Below are 17,410 nucleotides of genomic sequence, written 5' to 3'. Positions count from 1 at the left end.
GAACCATCACTTTAGAACTATGAGGTGTGATTTCATGTAAATAGACAAACAATTAAAAAAACGTATTTACTCAGAGTAAATAGAAGTCAAATTGCAGAACCATACAATCTGACAATGCTGTTCTTTCAAAGAATGCATAGGACATATTTATGCAGCAGTCAGTACAGTAAATTCATTTGATGCAATCTCAGTCAAGCTGTAAACATTCCTAACTGCAGGTGGTTGGAAACTTTTTGTTCCATTCAAGTTTTTATTAGCAAGTAGCACTGGGCATTTTCCTGCCTTTTTTTTGTGTTGTTTTTTTTTTTTTTTTGTCTTTTTGTCTCTCATCACTTACAGACAGTATCACCATACACCTTTAATCCCTCTAGTTGTTCAAAACTACTTGTAAGCATTTCTTCAATAGATTCAGGGTAGCAATCCTTTCCTTGCAGTGCACAATGATGCTTTCCACGTGTCATTGTTAGCAAGGCCCCTAGTGCATGGTCTTGAGAAGCAGGTTGATGAGGCAGTCTGCTATGCCTTAATGGGGTTTCCTGCAGGTTTGGGATCATAACCATACAGGAAAGTAGCTGCTATTACAAGGATGGCTCCGAAGAAAAAGACACTGAATAGAACAGGGATGAAGGGGATGAAGGGGGAAGAAAAAAAAAAGTTAGCTTGTTTTAGTTGATGCAATCAAAAGAAAGGACATTTTTTTCCTGTGTGAACACAGAAAAATAAACCCTCTTCACCTGACTCTTTATAGAGAATAAAATAGTTTCAATACATTTATTATAGAAGGATGAAGAAAAAAGTTTAAACAATAAACTCAGATGCACAAAGTAATGTATCATTATACTGACATACTCTGAAAATTAAACTTATATGGTTTCCTGGAACAACTGTCCAAAGCAGTCAGATCAATCTTGTTTATTTTTGTTTTTCACCTAAAGCTCTGTGCAAAATGCAAGCAGAAGATACAGCAGTGCAGCATCTGTGGTCACCCAGACACTTTTAGCATCTTATGTACAACATGTTATTGGAGTTATGTTTGCTTTGAAGTACAAGAGTGATGTCAAACTTGCTGCTGCTCTAGAACCTGGGGGTCCTAGTGGATGCAAGGATGACCATGAGCCAGCAATGTGTTCTTGTGGCCAAGAAGGCCAATGGCATCCTGGGGGGGATTAGAAGGGCTGAGGTTAGTAGGTCAGAGAGGTTCTCCTCCTCCTCTACTCTGCCCTGGTGAGGCTGCATCTGGAATATTGTGTCCAGTTCTGGGCCCCTCAGTTCAGGAAGGACTTCAGGGAACTGCTTGAAAGAGTCCAGTGCAGAGCCACAAAAATGATTAAGGGAGTGGAACATCTTCCTTATGAGGAGAGACTGAGGGAGCTGAGGGCTCTGTAAGCATGGAGAGGAGGAGCCTGAGAGGTGACTTCATTGCTGTTGATAAAGATGTGCAGGGGGAGTGCCAAGAGGCTGGAGCCAGGCTCTGCTGGGTGATGCCCAATGACAGCACAAGGGGCAATGGTGGAAGTTGAAGCAGAGGAAGTTCCATGGAAACATGAAGAAAAGCTGTGAGGGTGACAGAACACTGGAAGAGGCTGCTCAGGGGGTTGTGGAGTCTCCTTCTCTGGTGATATTCAAGACCTGTTTGGATGTGTTTCTGTGTGATCTGCTCTAGGTGATCCTGCTCTGGCAGTGGGGTTGGACTGGGTGATTTTTCCAGGTCCCTTCCAGCCCCTAACATTCTGTGGTTCTGTGTGATTCTGTAATCAGTTTGCAAGTCCTAAGCTAATCTTTGGCAGATACATAAAGATTTATGTAAGAAAAAGAGAATAAAGGCATCTTTTGTATTTTGACATAGGGGCCTTTGAAGTTGTTTTGGTAGGTACAAATCTGAAACAAAATATCCAAAGCCAACAGATCTTCAGTACACATTTTAGAACAGAATTTTGTCATGAAAACATGAAAATGTTGGCAATTTGATCTTCTTGACCAAATCCTGTGGCACATGGCATGATACTCCTTCAGGGAATACAGTTAACTTATTGCTGGACAGGATCTACTGCAACCCATGCAACCTTAAGTACTTTACATCTGTTATCCCAACCAAAATGCTTGTTGAAGTAACAGAAACAATGACACACTTTCAGTTTAAATAAATTCAGTTGGCACAAGCAAGGTACTAAATGTTAAGTTTGATTAACTCCAGTTAACAGACTTTTATTAAATGAGATGAAGCAGCTTCAAGTTTTACATGCTGCTGGCTGGCTCCAGCTCATTTAATTATTTACCACTGTGTCCATTTTTACCACGTTTGCAAAAGCTGCTAAGTTACTTATTAATTTTCCATTTAAGCAAGCAGAAATTCTTTCTACATTTGTTTTAAGAGGACAAGGATAGGCTACTTATAATTTAAGTTCAATGTTGTCCAATTTTTAAGCCTGAATAGTTGTTCTGCTTCCTTTTTTGAACGTTAAAGCAAACTCCTGCTAATACTGCAAGTAATACTTTTAGATAAAGGTGTTTCCTTGGGTACAAAAGTTCTAAGTATTATTAAAATGCTTTTATACTGTGTGTAACATATCTGGGGAGTGCAGGTCAATTATAAGCAAAACCCTATGAATATATCTGAGCATTGCAGTGTTACTTCTACATTCCATACATCAACATGCACTGCCAAGACAAGCACTGTTCTGGAGCCTACCCATGTACACAATCTGCAGTGCACAGAGCTACTAAAATCTGATTCAGAGAATTATCAGGACAGAGTCTATCAGGCCTAGAAGCACATAGCAAGCATTTTTCTCTCTTTCTTGGTTTTCACTAATAAAGATGGTAAAAGCTCTGCTTTAGGGCTGCTGGGTGCCTTTGGTCAACTAATTGCTGTAGTGTAACTTCCCTGACTGTGTGATTGCAATTTTCACAGAATCAGTGATCTCTTTTAGAGACTATTTTGAGACTGGATGAAAAGCAGTATCAAGAGATCATGATCACTGTTCAGCCATAACTCCTCCTGCAATGAGCTGTGGGAGACCTGACCGTACAGAGGCCAAAGAGACAAGGCAGGTAACCCGCTCGTAAAGACTGTGCTCAGAATAGCCAGCAGGGGGCAGGCTGGCTCAAAGAGCAGAGCCAAAGGCAGCGCAAGGCAAAGCACCAGAACTAGAGGACTGACTGTACGAGCAAAGCAGGAGCTAAACAAACCGAGGGAAATTGGCTAAGGAGGGAAAGAAAGGACAGTGAACTAAAACATAGACCCTGCAAGAGGGTGGTTTGTCAAAAGCCAAGCTTTGATAGTCAGTTATTCCTGACCTGGAGGGGGCTGTATCTTACAATAAATTTAACCTTGCCAACCACAATGAAACAATTACTAGTTATGATACGGTATGAAACTAAACTTTTATGTGCAGTTTGTATCTAAACATTGTAAAAGCATGGCTTGGACTGATTTTTTACTTATTTCTGCAGTTTAGTTTTAAAAAAAGCATACATGGAAAGTAATTCTTACCTTGTAGGGACAAAATCTTGCAGCCAGAAATAGGAGATGAGTGTTGACAGTATAATAGAAAGAGAAGTTGCAAAGCCCTTTAAAATGTTATCTGCGTATTTTATCACGGCAGCAATCACCAGCCCTCCAAGTGCCTGAAAAAAAAGATGAAGGTTTGGATTTGCAACCTGATGATTCCCCTGAGAGCAGCTATTTTAATGATGTGCTCACTCTTGGAAAAGCTTTTGTGTATGTTTAGGAGCATTAATTTTATTTTCTGCTAGGGTTATGCACTGCTGAACATCAGTATCAGAGGAGTTCTTCTTTCCCCATTAAAGAACTCATTGATCTTGTCATCATCATCATTAAATTAGTGGAAATGTTTCTGCTACACGTTTTTAGCCACAGGAGGAAGGGCTCCTTTTTTTTTTTTTTTTTAAACATTGCAAAGAGTTAATGCTTACACGCTTTAACATTGCACAAGTCTTAGTCATACACCTGCTATGCAATTTTCCATGTTTTTATTTAGAGGTTTATTCTAATAGTGATAGATCAGACTTTTGACTGTAGAATTCTCAGTGAGATTCATTAACACCCATTAGTTTCCCCAGCCATTTCTAGGAGAGTAAATCCCAAATACCTTCGCAAAAAAACCCATGTGATACAAGGTATCTCACCTGTAGAGCAACAACTACCCAAGTAAGTTTATTGTATCCTTGAAAAAATCCATTCTTGGACAGTTGTTCTCCATCATAAATGTATACACCCATCAGTCCAAATATGCTACCAAAAAATCCTGAAAGTACAAGATTGGTTTAGAAGCTTCAGGTGAAAAACATGCAGACAGATTCCTTCTCCTCAAGGACTGCTCACATCTCCCTGATCTTAAACAGGACTGCCCCTTGCTACTATATACTAATACTATTATGTTCAAATGCAATCAGTGTTCAGACAGATATTCTCTTTCAAAGCTAGTTTTGCCTAGGATATTCTTATCTTCCATTGCTTTCTACTGGAAAGGGATGATTTTGTTTATGGCATAGAGTAAAATTCACTTCAACACAAATTTCAGTTTTCCTGAAATTAGTCATGACTGCAGGCTGAAGTCATACTCTAACCTGGAGAGAAACACAGGGAAAACTTCCAGCAGAGGAGGAGATAAGTGTTTGACATAGCAAGAGCAGGACTTAGCAGTTTGCTAATTCAGATAAGGATCCTGAAAGTGGGATTCCTCAGAACCAGTCTTAAACACATTGAATATTTACTAATAGAGACTTAATGTCAAAAGAAGAAATTGAAATGAGATAAAAAAAATCATCATTTGTCGAGTCCAACGTTCTTGTTGCAAATGCTAAACTTTTCCTAACCCCCTCAGACAAGGAAGGAATGCAAGCACCTCCTTTGTGACGGATATAGGTTCTAGTCCTAAGCAGGAAAGGGGGGTGGGGAAATTTCCATTCATTTTCTGTGAAAAGCTGACCCCTGTTTCCATCACATTTCTCTGCACCTGGCATTGTTTTGAACAAACAACATTTCCATTTTACAAGAAACCACTATTTTTGCAGACAATTAAAAATGTAGATTTCATTCAGATTAAACCAATTCCTTCTATTTCACTACTGATCTGCTAAAACAAAATATAGACATACATGCAATCAACTCTTCATACATCTCTGAGAACTCTATGTATTAAAAACATAGCTCTCTATGGACATGAAAGTGAAAACCAGGCTGGACCAATGATTTTTGCTGTTTGTCCTTTAAGAAAAGCTCCATTTGAAAGCTTTTGCTTATGGCTGACTTGCTCCTGAATGATACAACACCTTAAGTGGGCAACTATCTTGCACTTGCACAGAGGATGCACTAATGTAAATTTTAAATACTGATTCTTACATTTTAAAGTATTTTCTGAAAGCTCTATCAGGAACCTCTCTATAAAATACGACAACATTAAATTTCATTTTTGAACTGAGAACAACTTTAATAATAAATATAATCTACTGAATTTGGTAATGAGGCAAATTAAATTCACTGATGAAAAAATACATTAAAAAAATAAACCAGCTGATTTGATTCTCACCATTACTACAGATATTTAGGTCTTCATGTGTCACAGTCACAGTTACTCGTTACCTTGGACAGTTTGTGTTTAGTCTGTTTTGGTCTCACTGTTTTCACAGTTACTGTGAGATTCAGTTACTGGAAGATTCAATATATGATCAGGCTACCTATCATAAATAAGTGAACTTCACTGTTTCCATACATCTGTAGAAAAATGTTTTCAGACACATGTTTTTGTGTAAAAATCTGGAGAACTTTTAGAAGATTTGTTGATTTTTCAACAGTTATGAATGTTTAATCAGAACTTGTTTCAGATAGCTGCACTCTTGCCCCTAAAGTGCTTTCAGCATGGGAATTGAGAGTAATAATCATCAGCTCTCCTTGGCAACAGGTTTTAAATTGTAGCTCCATCCAGAGCACCAGACCTTACCTTAAATCTTGGATTAAGCCACAGCTGCCCACCCTTCCTTCTCTGCCTCCAAAATTCTCTCACATAATGTTTCCTCATAGATCCCCTATATCTTGTTCCAGAATACTTAGATTTAATATACAGAACTTCTATCAACACTAGCAGATAGTAAGTACAGGTTTTGATCCCCTTCTCTGTCCTCAAAATATTATGGACACATAAAAATATTAAAATATGAAGGAAATGCAGTTCTGTGTTTTTAACTGAAAACATTTATAATTAAAGGATAGCAGCAGGAAATGAAAGAATACTGCCTGTAATTAGATATTTTCTGACCATACCAAGTTTTGGCCAACAATCTAACTGTGAAAACCTCACAGCATCTCCTGTTTTTAATGGTACTTCATACAGTACAAAAACCTGATCCACCAAATCATCCTCAGTCCTGCGGATTTGATCAAGAGGCTGTTCTACAGATGCTGGAAAGTTCACATTCTGCTAAAAGCATTTATTAAAACATGCAATAAGTAATTTCTGCTTATAGGTGAAGATTAGAGGAATTTCATTAGAGAAAGAAGGGCAATTCCATCAATATTTTTCTGTTGCAAAACAGGAACAAAAAAGATATTGCTGATGTCATATGAATAGAGTAAGATTGCTTTGAGGTGAGGGAAATCTCACTCAAGGAAAGGGGATCAACTCTGTTGCCATTAGTATCTAGGGTTTCAAAGAACTGTTTTGAAAAAAGAAAATGTTAAGTGCACTTAAGGGCATTAAAATAGTTATGCCTTTTGCATATTCCCCTCCCCAGTGATTATACAGACTGATCTTTGCACTGAAATGGCAATTCATTATCTAAACTTTATTCAAAACCAAAGCAAGTCTTTTTTATTAAAAGCAGCAAGCTATAAAAATTGCCTACCCAGGCAAAAGAGGGGAAAAAAAAGTTAAAAACATCTAAACTCCACTGATTTAGGAACAAAATATTTTGTTTTAATGGTCCTATACTCTCTCAAAAAAACAAGTTTTAAAACAGGAAAAAGGAGTATTATCTACATTTATCAGATCTGATGAATGAGTGTAAAATAGAACAGGTTTTAAAGACAGAGGATGTTCAGAATCTTGCATAAGGAAAATGTTAAATACAAATTCAATCAACAGATTCTCTATGAACTCACAGACACTCTATCAGCAATAATCATGGATTAGGTTGAACTCAGAAAGCAACTGCAGAATTCTGTCTAGCAGAGTTTACACTCTTGGTTTGAAAAGCATATTTATGCTGAATATTAAAATGTTGGTGTATTTTTCATCGGTAGATGTAATTCTGGACATCGATCTCAATCTAAGAGATGACTCAAACCCAACTTACCGAGCTGAATGTTCCTGATCCACACGGACTGCTTGGTTTCCTTTAAAATCTTCTCAAAATAAACCCCAGCAAAGCCACTAGAGAAGCATGCTGTAAGAACTGCCATCAGGCCTACAAACTGAGACCCTGCTGAATGTTCCTTGGCAACTGTTGCTTGAGAGTCTGAAGGCCACTGGGTTTAAACACAGTAACACAAAATTGGCTGATAAAATAAAGCTGTATCTATAAAATGCAATTTTGTTCTCTAGCAACAGTAACAGTTCCTAAATAGACTCACATGCTAATGAAGTTTGGTATTTTGCACCATAAATTGTTATAAAGGTCTACAAAGCTGTAATTTCTCTTTATAAGGAGTAACCCTGTCTCTGAACTGGGAGGACACCCATCAATTTTTTTTTTTCAGTCCAACATTTATAAGCTGGAATTATTTCTGAATCAAAGCATGACTCAATCATGGTCATTCATAGAACACAGAACGGTCCAGGCTGGAAGGGACCTGCAAAGGTCATCCAGTCCAACCTCCCCACAGTCAGCAGGGACATCCCCAACTAGATCAGGCTGCCCAGGGCCTCGTCAAGCCTCACCTTGAATATCTCCAGGGAAGGGACCTCAACCTCCTCCCTGGGCAACCTGTTCACAGGCACCAGCATTTGTCACCCAACAATTAAGTACCTTAGAAATGCAAGCACAGTTAGCAAACCACTTGCACCAGCTTTAAGATGGGACAAATTGTCTCCTGTATGTGCCTCTTCAGTAATTATGCAGACAACTCAAACAGGCTGATATTTATTCTGCAATATATCTAATGCTAACAGAATAAAATGTAATGCCATGGACAAAACAGAGTGAAAAGTATGTTAATTACCATAGAATGGTTTGTTCTCATTATTAATTATTAAAGTTGAAGATTCTGTAACAATCCTCAGATTCTCTTCAAATCCTTAAGTTTAATTAAAAAGTTTCTAAGCTAAAAACACTTCTAACAGTCTCCTATGCCATGTTCCTGCCCTCTGAAAACTTCAAAGGCCTGCATCTGCATTATTTGGAAGGGAGGCCAAGTTTGCTTCTTGAAAAAGTTCAAGTAAATTTGCCAGGTTGAAACTGTATCACAAGGTGAGCAGCAGGACTGTACTGGCACAGAAGATCTTTTTTACAAAGGGCTGCAGGGACAGGAGGAGGGACAATGGCTTCAAACTAGAGCAGAGCAGATTGAGATTGGATGTTAGGAGCAAGTTCTGCATCATGAGGGTAGTGGAACACTGGAACAGGTTGCCTGGGGAGGTGGTTGGGGCCCCATCCCTGAAGATATTCTATCTGAGGATCAACAGGGCTCTGGGCAACCTGTCCTAGTTGAGCTGAGTGCAGAGGGGGTTGGACTGGATAACCTGGAGCAAAAATAGAAATGGGTATAGATTTAGATTGGATGTCAGGAAGAAGTTCTTCACCATGAGGGTGGTGAGACACTGGCACAGGTTGCCCAGGGAGGTGGTGGAAGCCTCATCCCTGGAGGTTTTGAAGGCCAGGCTGGATGTGGCTGTGAGCAACCTGATCTAGTGTGAGGTGTCCCTGTCATGGCAGGGGGGTTGGAACTGGATGAGCCTTGAGGTCCCTTCCAACCCTGACAACTCTATATAGGGTATAATAGCATGGTATTGATAAACATTACTGTTCAGTACAGCCAAAACTCTGAATGCTTTTTAATATCCCATTTGTACAAATGGTGGATTTGAGAGAAGTGCAATTAGTGAACACCAATGGTAACAGATAGGCTACCACATATAAACCCACCCCTGGAGGTTTTTGCAGCCAGGCTGGATGTGGCTCTGAGCAACCTGCTATAGTGTGAGGTGTCCCTGCCCATGGCAGAGGGGTTGGAACTGGATGATCCTCGAGGTCCTTTCCAACCCTAACAATTCTATCATTCTATGATGCCTTCAGAGGTCCCTTCCAACCCAGACCATTCTCTGATTCCATGATCTGTGAATCCCTAAGGTCTGAAGAAGTGTGCTAATAAACACTGCTGTCACTGCTATTTGCAGGTTGCTCCAGTGGCCCTGTCACATTCTACAATAAAGCTCTGGGACACCAATAAGGTGTTATCTTCTGCCTTCAAATCACTTCTGCTTTCCTCTATCCCTGGCCAGTTGTGATTTGTAGCTCCTAACTATACTCTGACGTTCATGTGCAGCTGGTACAATCAGAATGCTGTACAACCAGTGTAGAAATTCATGTTCCTTGAACAAACACATTAAACCAACACAAACCTCCTGTTAATATTTACCTGCACAAATGCCACTCCTGTCATCAGTATCACTAAAGAAAGCCACTGGTATACACCCAATTTCTTGCTCAACATGGACACAGAAAACAATGCTGTGGTAAGAATTTTCAGCTGATAGGTAACCTAGAAGAACCCAGAAACAGTTACCAGGAAGTAATTATCAGGGAGGGGGACAGGTTTGAAACTCACAGAAAAATCCAAAGGTGCAATACCTGGTATGTGGCTGCATCTAGGTTTGACAATGCTACATACAGCAAGTTATTCTGAAGAGTATAAATTCCTGAAGGAATAGCAAGCTTAAGAGTTTCCATGGGTTTATTAAGTATTTCATCATGCAGCACTCTGTTCAGAGTCCGTAAATTGCACTCTACCCAAAGAAACAATAAAAGAAACAGACATTCACTGAAAGGAGAGGCAAAAACTCCCACCAAACCCAAACCAAACAAACCCCCCAAAGAGATAGCAATGCTTTGTTCTGTTTTTAAAGTCTCCTTCTCTGGAGACTTTCAAGACCCATGTGGATGCATTCCTGTGCTACCTGCACTAGATTCTATGGCCCTGCTCTGGCAGGGGGGGACGACTCAGTGATCTCCAGAGGCCCTTTCCAACCCCTAACATCCTGTGATTTGTGATCCTGTGATCACTGACACCTTCTTAGAGCTATCACTGCTATCAAGACCTCGGAATACTATCTATGCTTGTCTGACTTTCAAAAGCCTCATATCTATAAGGAACAAAAGGCTGCAAAATGTCTTCATGTAGCCTGGAGTGTCAGGACTAGCACAATTACTCAAAATACTTTCAGTGAAGCTTATTGAAACCACATCAATATTTAAGGATGGTACATTAAGGAGTATCAACTAAAAAGGGCACATTTAGAAGCCTCCAGTCACCAATATTTATGCATAGACAATGCTTTTTTTTTAAACTGTTGAAGATCAAAGGGCCAGATACAGTATAAAATGCACAAAATAAGAACTAGAGTAAATCTGAATACACCCCCTGTGGGTTTTTTTGAGGTTAAAACTGTGCATCTTCCTGTAGAAACGAAATTACTTCTCTTCTGCATCTGTTATTATAGGCTTCTAAATCACCTCTCATGCTTGGGACACCTTTTCATTTTTTCCTACTCCTACACATGAATTTCTTAAAATGCCTGAGAAAACACAAGCTTCAAGCTGTTAGTAGACAATGTATTCTTGCACTCCTCAGTATCCACATTTCTTTGAAGAGAAGTCTCTTCAGCAAATACACAATAACTTGTGCTGTGTGTTGAGGAGTGAAATATGATTAGTTATCTCCCCAAGACTATTTCTTACACGAGGAGAAAGGAAAAGCTTTGTTGTACACCTGTACTCACATGGCTGCTTTGCAGTTGCCACTACAATACAGCATATTGATTACGAAAACTACTTGGGGCAAAATTTGACACATACTGCTGTCTTTGTAGACCAACAGAACACAGGCCAGAATCTTCAGAAGTTCAGCAATAACTACTGCTGTAGAGGATAAGTAACGAGGTCCTTCTTCTTTCAGCGTCCGAGAATAACGCATGGTCAAGACTAAAGTCGTGGTCTGAAACACCAGGATGCCCAAGGAAAGGTATTTTAAATTGGTAGACATTGCTTGGCTTTTTCCTTCCTGAAACAGAAAACAAAAGAAAACAAAACCACAACAAACCTAAGCTCAGGCTTAAAAGGTAATACCACAGACATACAGATTCCCAAGGGAAACATGGAGTTCAAGAACTTATCCAGGGAGTTCAGCCAAAGGCAAACAACAAATCTGATCTGATATTTAAAAAGAAAAAGGAGATTAACACTTCAGAAATGGTTTTCAAATGCACAGTTAAAGATGGGGAGGATTATCAGAATAGATATCAGATTATCAGAACTGGATGCAGTACTCCAGGTGGGGTCTTACTCAGCTCTGGTGAGACCCCACCTGGAGTACTGCGTCCAGTTCTGGAGCCTCTATTACAAGAGGGATATGGACATGCTGGAAGGTGTCCAGAGAAGGGCCACCAGGATGAGCAGAGGGTTGGAGCTCCTCTCCTATGAGGACAGACTGAAAGAGTTGGGGTTGTTCAGCCTGGAGAAGAGAAGGCTCCGAGGTGACCTTCTTGTGGCCTTCCAGTATCTGAAGGGGGCTACAAGAAAGCTGGGGAGGGACTTTTGAGGGTGTCAGGTAGTGACAGGACTGGGGGGAATGGAGCAAAGCTGGAAGTGGGGAGATTCAGACTGGATGTTAGGAAGAAGTTCTTCACCATGAGAGTGGTGAGAGCCTGGAATGGGTTGCCCAGGGAGGTGGTTGAGGCCCCATCCCTGGAGGTGTTTAAGGCCAGGCTGGATGAGGCTCTGGCCAGCCTGATGTAGTGTGAGGTGTCCCTGCCCATGGCAGGGGGGTTGGAACTGGATGATCCTTGTGGTCCCTTCCCACCCTGACTGATTCTATGGTTCTATGATTATCAGAATAGAATTGTAACTAATAAAGAAATGACATGTTTCTTAGATGCAATAATAGCAAAGAAAAATAAGGACTATTAACTGATAATTAGCTTCCCAATAACTGACTTCATAAAAGAAATCTGCCAAATGAAGCCAATTGTGGATTTCTTTAGGTAGGTGAAGGCTCAAAAGGCATTTTCAAAGTGAAAAAGGCCCGCACTGTGGCAATGCAGAAGGCCCAGGACCCATGCTGCAATGAGTTATTCCCACAATGAAGAGATATTATTTTTCCACCTCTCCAAGTATTTCAAGCGGCAGCCTCCACCTTGCCAGATGACACAGTGTCAGCACAAGAGAGGGTAAGGGTTGGGCTGCTTTGAATGAAAATCAGAGGTAAATCCGAGGCAGGAGGAAAAGGAGAGCGGTGGGAAAGCAGAGTTGGACAGGAAGACATGGGATAAAGCATTAAACCTATCCTGCTGATTGATTATCCTGTTCAGAAGACAATTCGTTGACTAGAGATGACTAGGCAACTGTACCCATTAGTTGACTGGAGATGACTAGGTAAATGTACCCATTAGTTGACTGGAGATGACTAGGCAACTGTACCCATTAGTTGACTAGAGATGACTAGGTAACTGTACCCATTAGTTGACTGGAGATGACTAGGCAACTGTACCCATTAGTTGACTGGAGATGACTAGGCAACTGTACCCATTAGTTGACTAGAGATGACTAGGCAACTGTACCCATTAGTTGACTGGAGATGACTAGGCAACTGTACCCATTAGTTGACTGGAGATGACTAGGCAACTGTACCCATTAGTTGACTGGAGATGCCTAGCCAGCTTTACCCATTTCCTTATACCGCAACGACTACCTCAAATCTTAGGTCAGTAAAGCTGCATTACCCTCATCTGTGCCCAGAACTTCCAACAACGTGATGTGGTTTTCTTTGTCAGCAAGGCAGTAACTTAGTGTGTGAGACTAGCAGAGACAGCAATTCTAAGTTGGCAAGAATGACACATTGCAAGGAAACTAAAGAAATGCATCCCTGCTATACAGAATATTAGACAATTCCCAGCTGTTCTTCATATTACAGACAATTTCCAGACATGCAGAGATTATGCTTTCTCTAAAGAATTAACCTCTTCTGCCTTCGCTGCCTGAATATTCACAGAATCACAGAAACATTCATGTTGGAAAAGACCCTCAGGATCACCAATCCAACCCAGAACCCTACTCTACAAAGTTCACCCCTAAACCATAGCCCCAAGCACCACATCCAAACCACCCTGGGCAGCACATTCCAATGCCTGACCACTCTTGTTGGGACAAAATTCTTCCTACTGTCCAGTCTAAACCTACCCAGTCACAGCTTGAGGCTGTTCCCTCTTGTTCTATCACTAATTACCTGTGAGTGTTCTATCACTAATTACCTGTAATTACCTGGGAGCACCAACCCCTCCACAATGTTCTTTCAGGTAGTTGTAGAGAGCCATGAGGTCTCCCCTCAGACTCCTCTTATTCAAATCAGAGCAGTGTTTTAGAATGTCAAAGTAAAATCAAATGAGTGATTAAAAGTAAAAAAATATGTTTTCAAGTGAAAGGAAAACAATACCAATGAATACAGTGCAGGTGTTTCTCATGTTCAGAAGTTTAGGATGGCATAATCAGTACTCACTGGATGCACATACCAGAGCTGTCCCTAAGCACGTTTCACACCCACAGGCACATGAGTTTCAATGCATTAACTATCTTTCTACACACTGCTTGTAGCTGAAACCAAAGGCATTTCTTTGGTGACTGCATTACTCTAGCTCAAATTGCATTTCACTGCATTTTTTTCATTGCTAATTTTTTAGACACCTGGAAAGCTGTGCTATTCAAATATTTCTGACTTGCCTTTACTTTGCCTCTAAGTATTAATAGACTTTCTCCAGTAAGGCATAAAGCACATATGAAGAAGGGATATACAAGGTTAGAGATCACACTCTCTGGAGAGATACCAGCAGCATAGAGAAGACAGAGGGAGAAAAAGGCAAAGAAAAACAAGTAAAATAAACCAAAAATGCACTGAGAGAAAAATACAGAACTGAACTTCATTAAAAGACCTACACTATACTACTGTAGAAACCTGACCTTGCAAAACACACGCTTCTGTGAGCCAGCTTGCACAAACCATTTCTTCCACCTTTTCCATCTACCTCCTATTTCAGTATTGAGACACTTACAGCTAAATAAATGTCTTAACTTTTTGGCTTTCAGTGTGAGAACACAAATCTCTTGTGTTAGGATCCAAATTTCTGCATTCTGTGAGCCAGTGAAGTGACCAAAGGTTTTACAAGCATTTAGAATTTTCATAGATCAATTCCTTAATTCTCAAAAGAGGTCACAATATCAGAACACAATGTTATATGAATTTCCTGCCAAGATGTAATCATCTGTTTAGTAATCAGTTCAAAAACTTTAAAGTATCAAAGCATTTAGCATGAAAATATATGAAAAGCACAGAAATTTAACAAACATACCACATATACCACCACAATTTAACATACATACCACAGTATCATCTTCTATTACAGTCTTGCCCTCATTAGTAATCATTATATGAAAGGAGCCTTCCCCAGACAATGTGTCTCAAAAAGGTGCCAGTAGCAAGAAATACTTCTTTACCATGACTCACAAAATTCAGGTTCAGAATTTCCAAAGTTCTCAAAAAGTAGACTTTAAGTGTCCAATGTGATGGCTCAAAGAAAGGTATTTGTTAAAAATTGTCCTGTCAGTGGTCAGCCAGACAGGTGTGTAGAGAATAAGTGTATGAAGTTTTATGCTGTACTTACAAGCAGTTGGTTCACAGAACAGGAACTAGAGAGTCCTGGAACTCACGTATGCAATAAAACAACCACCCTCTGCTGTGCACACATTGTGTCTTATCAGTTCTCCTGCTCCCTCCTCCTTGCTCTTATAAGAGCTGCACATCAGTTCATAGAATTTGGTGCAAACTGGGAACTGGATACAGAAAAGCCAAGCATGGAACTCCAAACTGCATTCAACTCTCTTCAAATGCAGTTGCACAAGGGGTTTAGATTTACAGATTCCTATCAGAGGTGTAATTGCTCTCTTCAAGCTGTGAGTTCCTGCTACCCTCACTGCCAACAGACTCCTGTCATACACTAAAGGAACTACTCACTAACAGCCCACAATTTGTCTTAAATCAATAATGAAATGAAGGTTCCCCATGCATTTCCTGTACAGTTATGTGATGGTTTTAAAACTGACTTTTTAATTTTTCTTTACGAAGTTCAAGCAGAGAAGGTGAAGGAATGTAAATAAATCACTATTGGGTGTAAGAAAACAAAATATTGATTATTCTAAACTCTTCCATTGGAGAGAGAGAAATGTTTAAGAATCTCTACTCAAAACAAGGTTGGGGAGCTTGGGCAGTGTGACTCGGCTTGCTCGCTCAGTTTTCTGTCTGTCTGTCTGCTGCTGCTTCTTCTTTTCCGGCTGCAGATAACACACTGACCTTGACAAGCTAAGTCTAACAGCCTCTCTGCTTCTTGACTCTGCCTTCTGTCAGGGAGGTCTGGGGGGATTCCTTCTGGTTGGGGGGGAGGCTCCTTGGGGGAAGCAAAGGGGGGCTTGGTTGCGCTTTTTTTCTGTTGATTGTACATATTTGTAAACATTGTGAGTGGTGTCTGTTTGTACAGATTCAGCGCATTTCATCATAGATCATAGATGTGCTTGTAAATACAGCTTTCATTTGCTTCCAGACTGAGCTAGCCTGGTCATTGAAGGTGTGGAGGGTTTTCAGCTCTCACACTGTTACAAGTTATCACCAGGCTTCTTACTGAACTTTGCACAAACCACTGAGTACTCAGCAGGCTGCATCTGTTCCAAAACCCAGATTTAGGTTTGCTAATTTAAAGACTAGAAGTTGAGTGCCCACATGAACTCAGTGAATATTGAAGAGAGGTGCAAAGTACCTGCAGCTCATTGACTGTAATGTGGCCTGTCACATCAGTGACGAGGTTCATCATTCTTTCATTAGACTAGATTATAAAAAAAAAGAAAGAGCAAACCTCTTCTGTGTACTTTGTTCTGTGTATTGTGCAGACACATCCTGCAGCCAGCAATATGGGTGGCAGGGAAAGATGCCAAAGGCAGGTTTATAGAAACCATGCAGTAAGCAGAGATGGAATTTACAGCCACACCACATTCACGTTTCAGTACATGCAAGTGGAGAAAACTATGTGAAGAGCTGATCTCCTTAAACGTATCAAGGAAGAGTATCCTGGAAAGGTTTTATAGACAGGAAAGAAAACAAAATGATCTATAAAGGAAGTAATACCTTTGGCTCAGAATGTGCAAAGTCCAAAAAATATCTGTGCAAAGGAAGCAGATGTTTTTAAAGTGGAAAATCCCATTTCTATATCTCATAGCATTCATTCAGATGAAATGAATACATTTCTGTCCTGCTGATTTTAATGTCTTAGTAACTTCTCCATCATAGACTATAATTTCCTATTTTATGTTTTATTTCTATACTACACTTTCCTTGTTAAATACTTGTAAGTTCCAGTGTGTGCAGATGGGCCAAAGGAGCATAATCAATTTGACTTAATGAACAGTAAGCAGATCACATACATTTTATCTTCCTCTATCCATTCATAATGAAAGTCAGACGTATTCGGTGGATGAGAAACTCAATATAAGCCAGCAGTGTGCACTGGCAGCCCAGAAAGCCAGCCAGATCCTGGGCTGCAGCAAGAAAAGTATGGCCAGCAGGGTGAGGGAAGTGATTCTCCCCCTCTACTCCATGCTGGTGAGACCACACCTGGAGTACTGTGTCCAGTTCTGGAGCCATTATTACAAGAAAGATCTGGAGGTGCTGGAACATGTCCAGAGAAGGACCATGAGGATGAGCAGAGGGCTGGAGCTCCTCTCCTATGGAGACAGACTGAGAGAGTTGGGGCTGTTTGGTCTGAGGAGGAGAAGGCTCTGAGGAGACCTTCTTGTGGCCTTCCAGTATCTGAAGGGGGCTACAAGAAAGCTGGGGAGGGACTTTTGAGGGTGTCAGGGAGTGATGGGACTGGGGGGAATGGAGCAAAACTAGAAATGGGTAGATTCAGACTGGATGTCAGGAAGAAGTTCTTCCCCATGAGGGTGGTGAGACACTGGAACAGGTTGCCCAGGGAGGTGGTGGAAGCTTCATCCCTGGAGGTTTTTGCAGCCAGGGTGGATGTGGCTATGAGCAACCTGCTGTAGTGTGAGGTGTCCCTGCCCATGGCAAGGGGGGGTTGGAACTAGGTGATCATTGAGGTCCCTTCCAACCCTGACGATCCTGTGATTCTTTGATTCTAAT

At 40.6% G+C, this 17,410-nt stretch overlaps 1 protein-coding gene across 2 annotated transcripts; it reads right to left on the bottom strand.

Annotated features, from left to right (window-relative positions):
- Positions 1 to 516: 516 nt before the first annotated feature.
- On the bottom strand, positions 517 to 14,649 carry SLC35A3 (solute carrier family 35 member A3). 2 transcript variants are annotated; one of them, XM_054384146.1, is made up of 8 exons: positions 14,605 to 14,649; positions 11,032 to 11,236; positions 9,808 to 9,962; positions 9,596 to 9,718; positions 7,315 to 7,486; positions 4,150 to 4,268; positions 3,494 to 3,627; positions 517 to 607 (listed from the first exon to the last, which is right to left on the bottom strand). In XM_054384146.1, exons 1-8 carry the CDS (start codon positions 14,647 to 14,649, stop codon positions 517 to 519), a joined length of 1,044 nt encoding a protein of 347 aa, XP_054240121.1. The 2 variants fall into 2 exon arrangements, with proteins under 2 accessions (XP_054240121.1, XP_054240122.1); XM_054384147.1 differs by lacking the exons at positions 3,494 to 3,627; positions 4,150 to 4,268; positions 14,605 to 14,649 and having other exon boundaries at positions 579 to 607; positions 11,032 to 11,218.
- Positions 14,650 to 17,410: the final 2,761 nt, after the last annotated feature.

The sequence above is a fragment of the Indicator indicator genome, chromosome 10, assembly GCF_027791375.1.
Source record: "Indicator indicator isolate 239-I01 chromosome 10, UM_Iind_1.1, whole genome shotgun sequence".
Lineage (NCBI taxonomy): Eukaryota > Metazoa > Chordata > Aves > Piciformes > Indicatoridae > Indicator > Indicator indicator.
The sequence above is the reverse complement of the archived record's forward strand: the minus strand, read 5'-3'. Positions and strand labels throughout refer to the sequence as shown.

Coding starts and splice junctions, on each gene's coding strand:
- SLC35A3 (XM_054384146.1), bottom strand. CDS start 14,649: ATGATTACTAATGAGGGCAAGACTGTAATAGAAGATGATACTGTG. Junction 3,628..4,149: donor GGGTAGTTGTTGCTCTACAG/GTGAGATACCTT, acceptor CTTTTTTTTCAG/GCACTTGGAGGGCTGGTGAT. Junction 608..3,493: donor CAAGATTTTGTCCCTACAAG/GTAAGAATTACT, acceptor TGTTCTATTCAG/TGTCTTTTTCTTCGGAGCCA.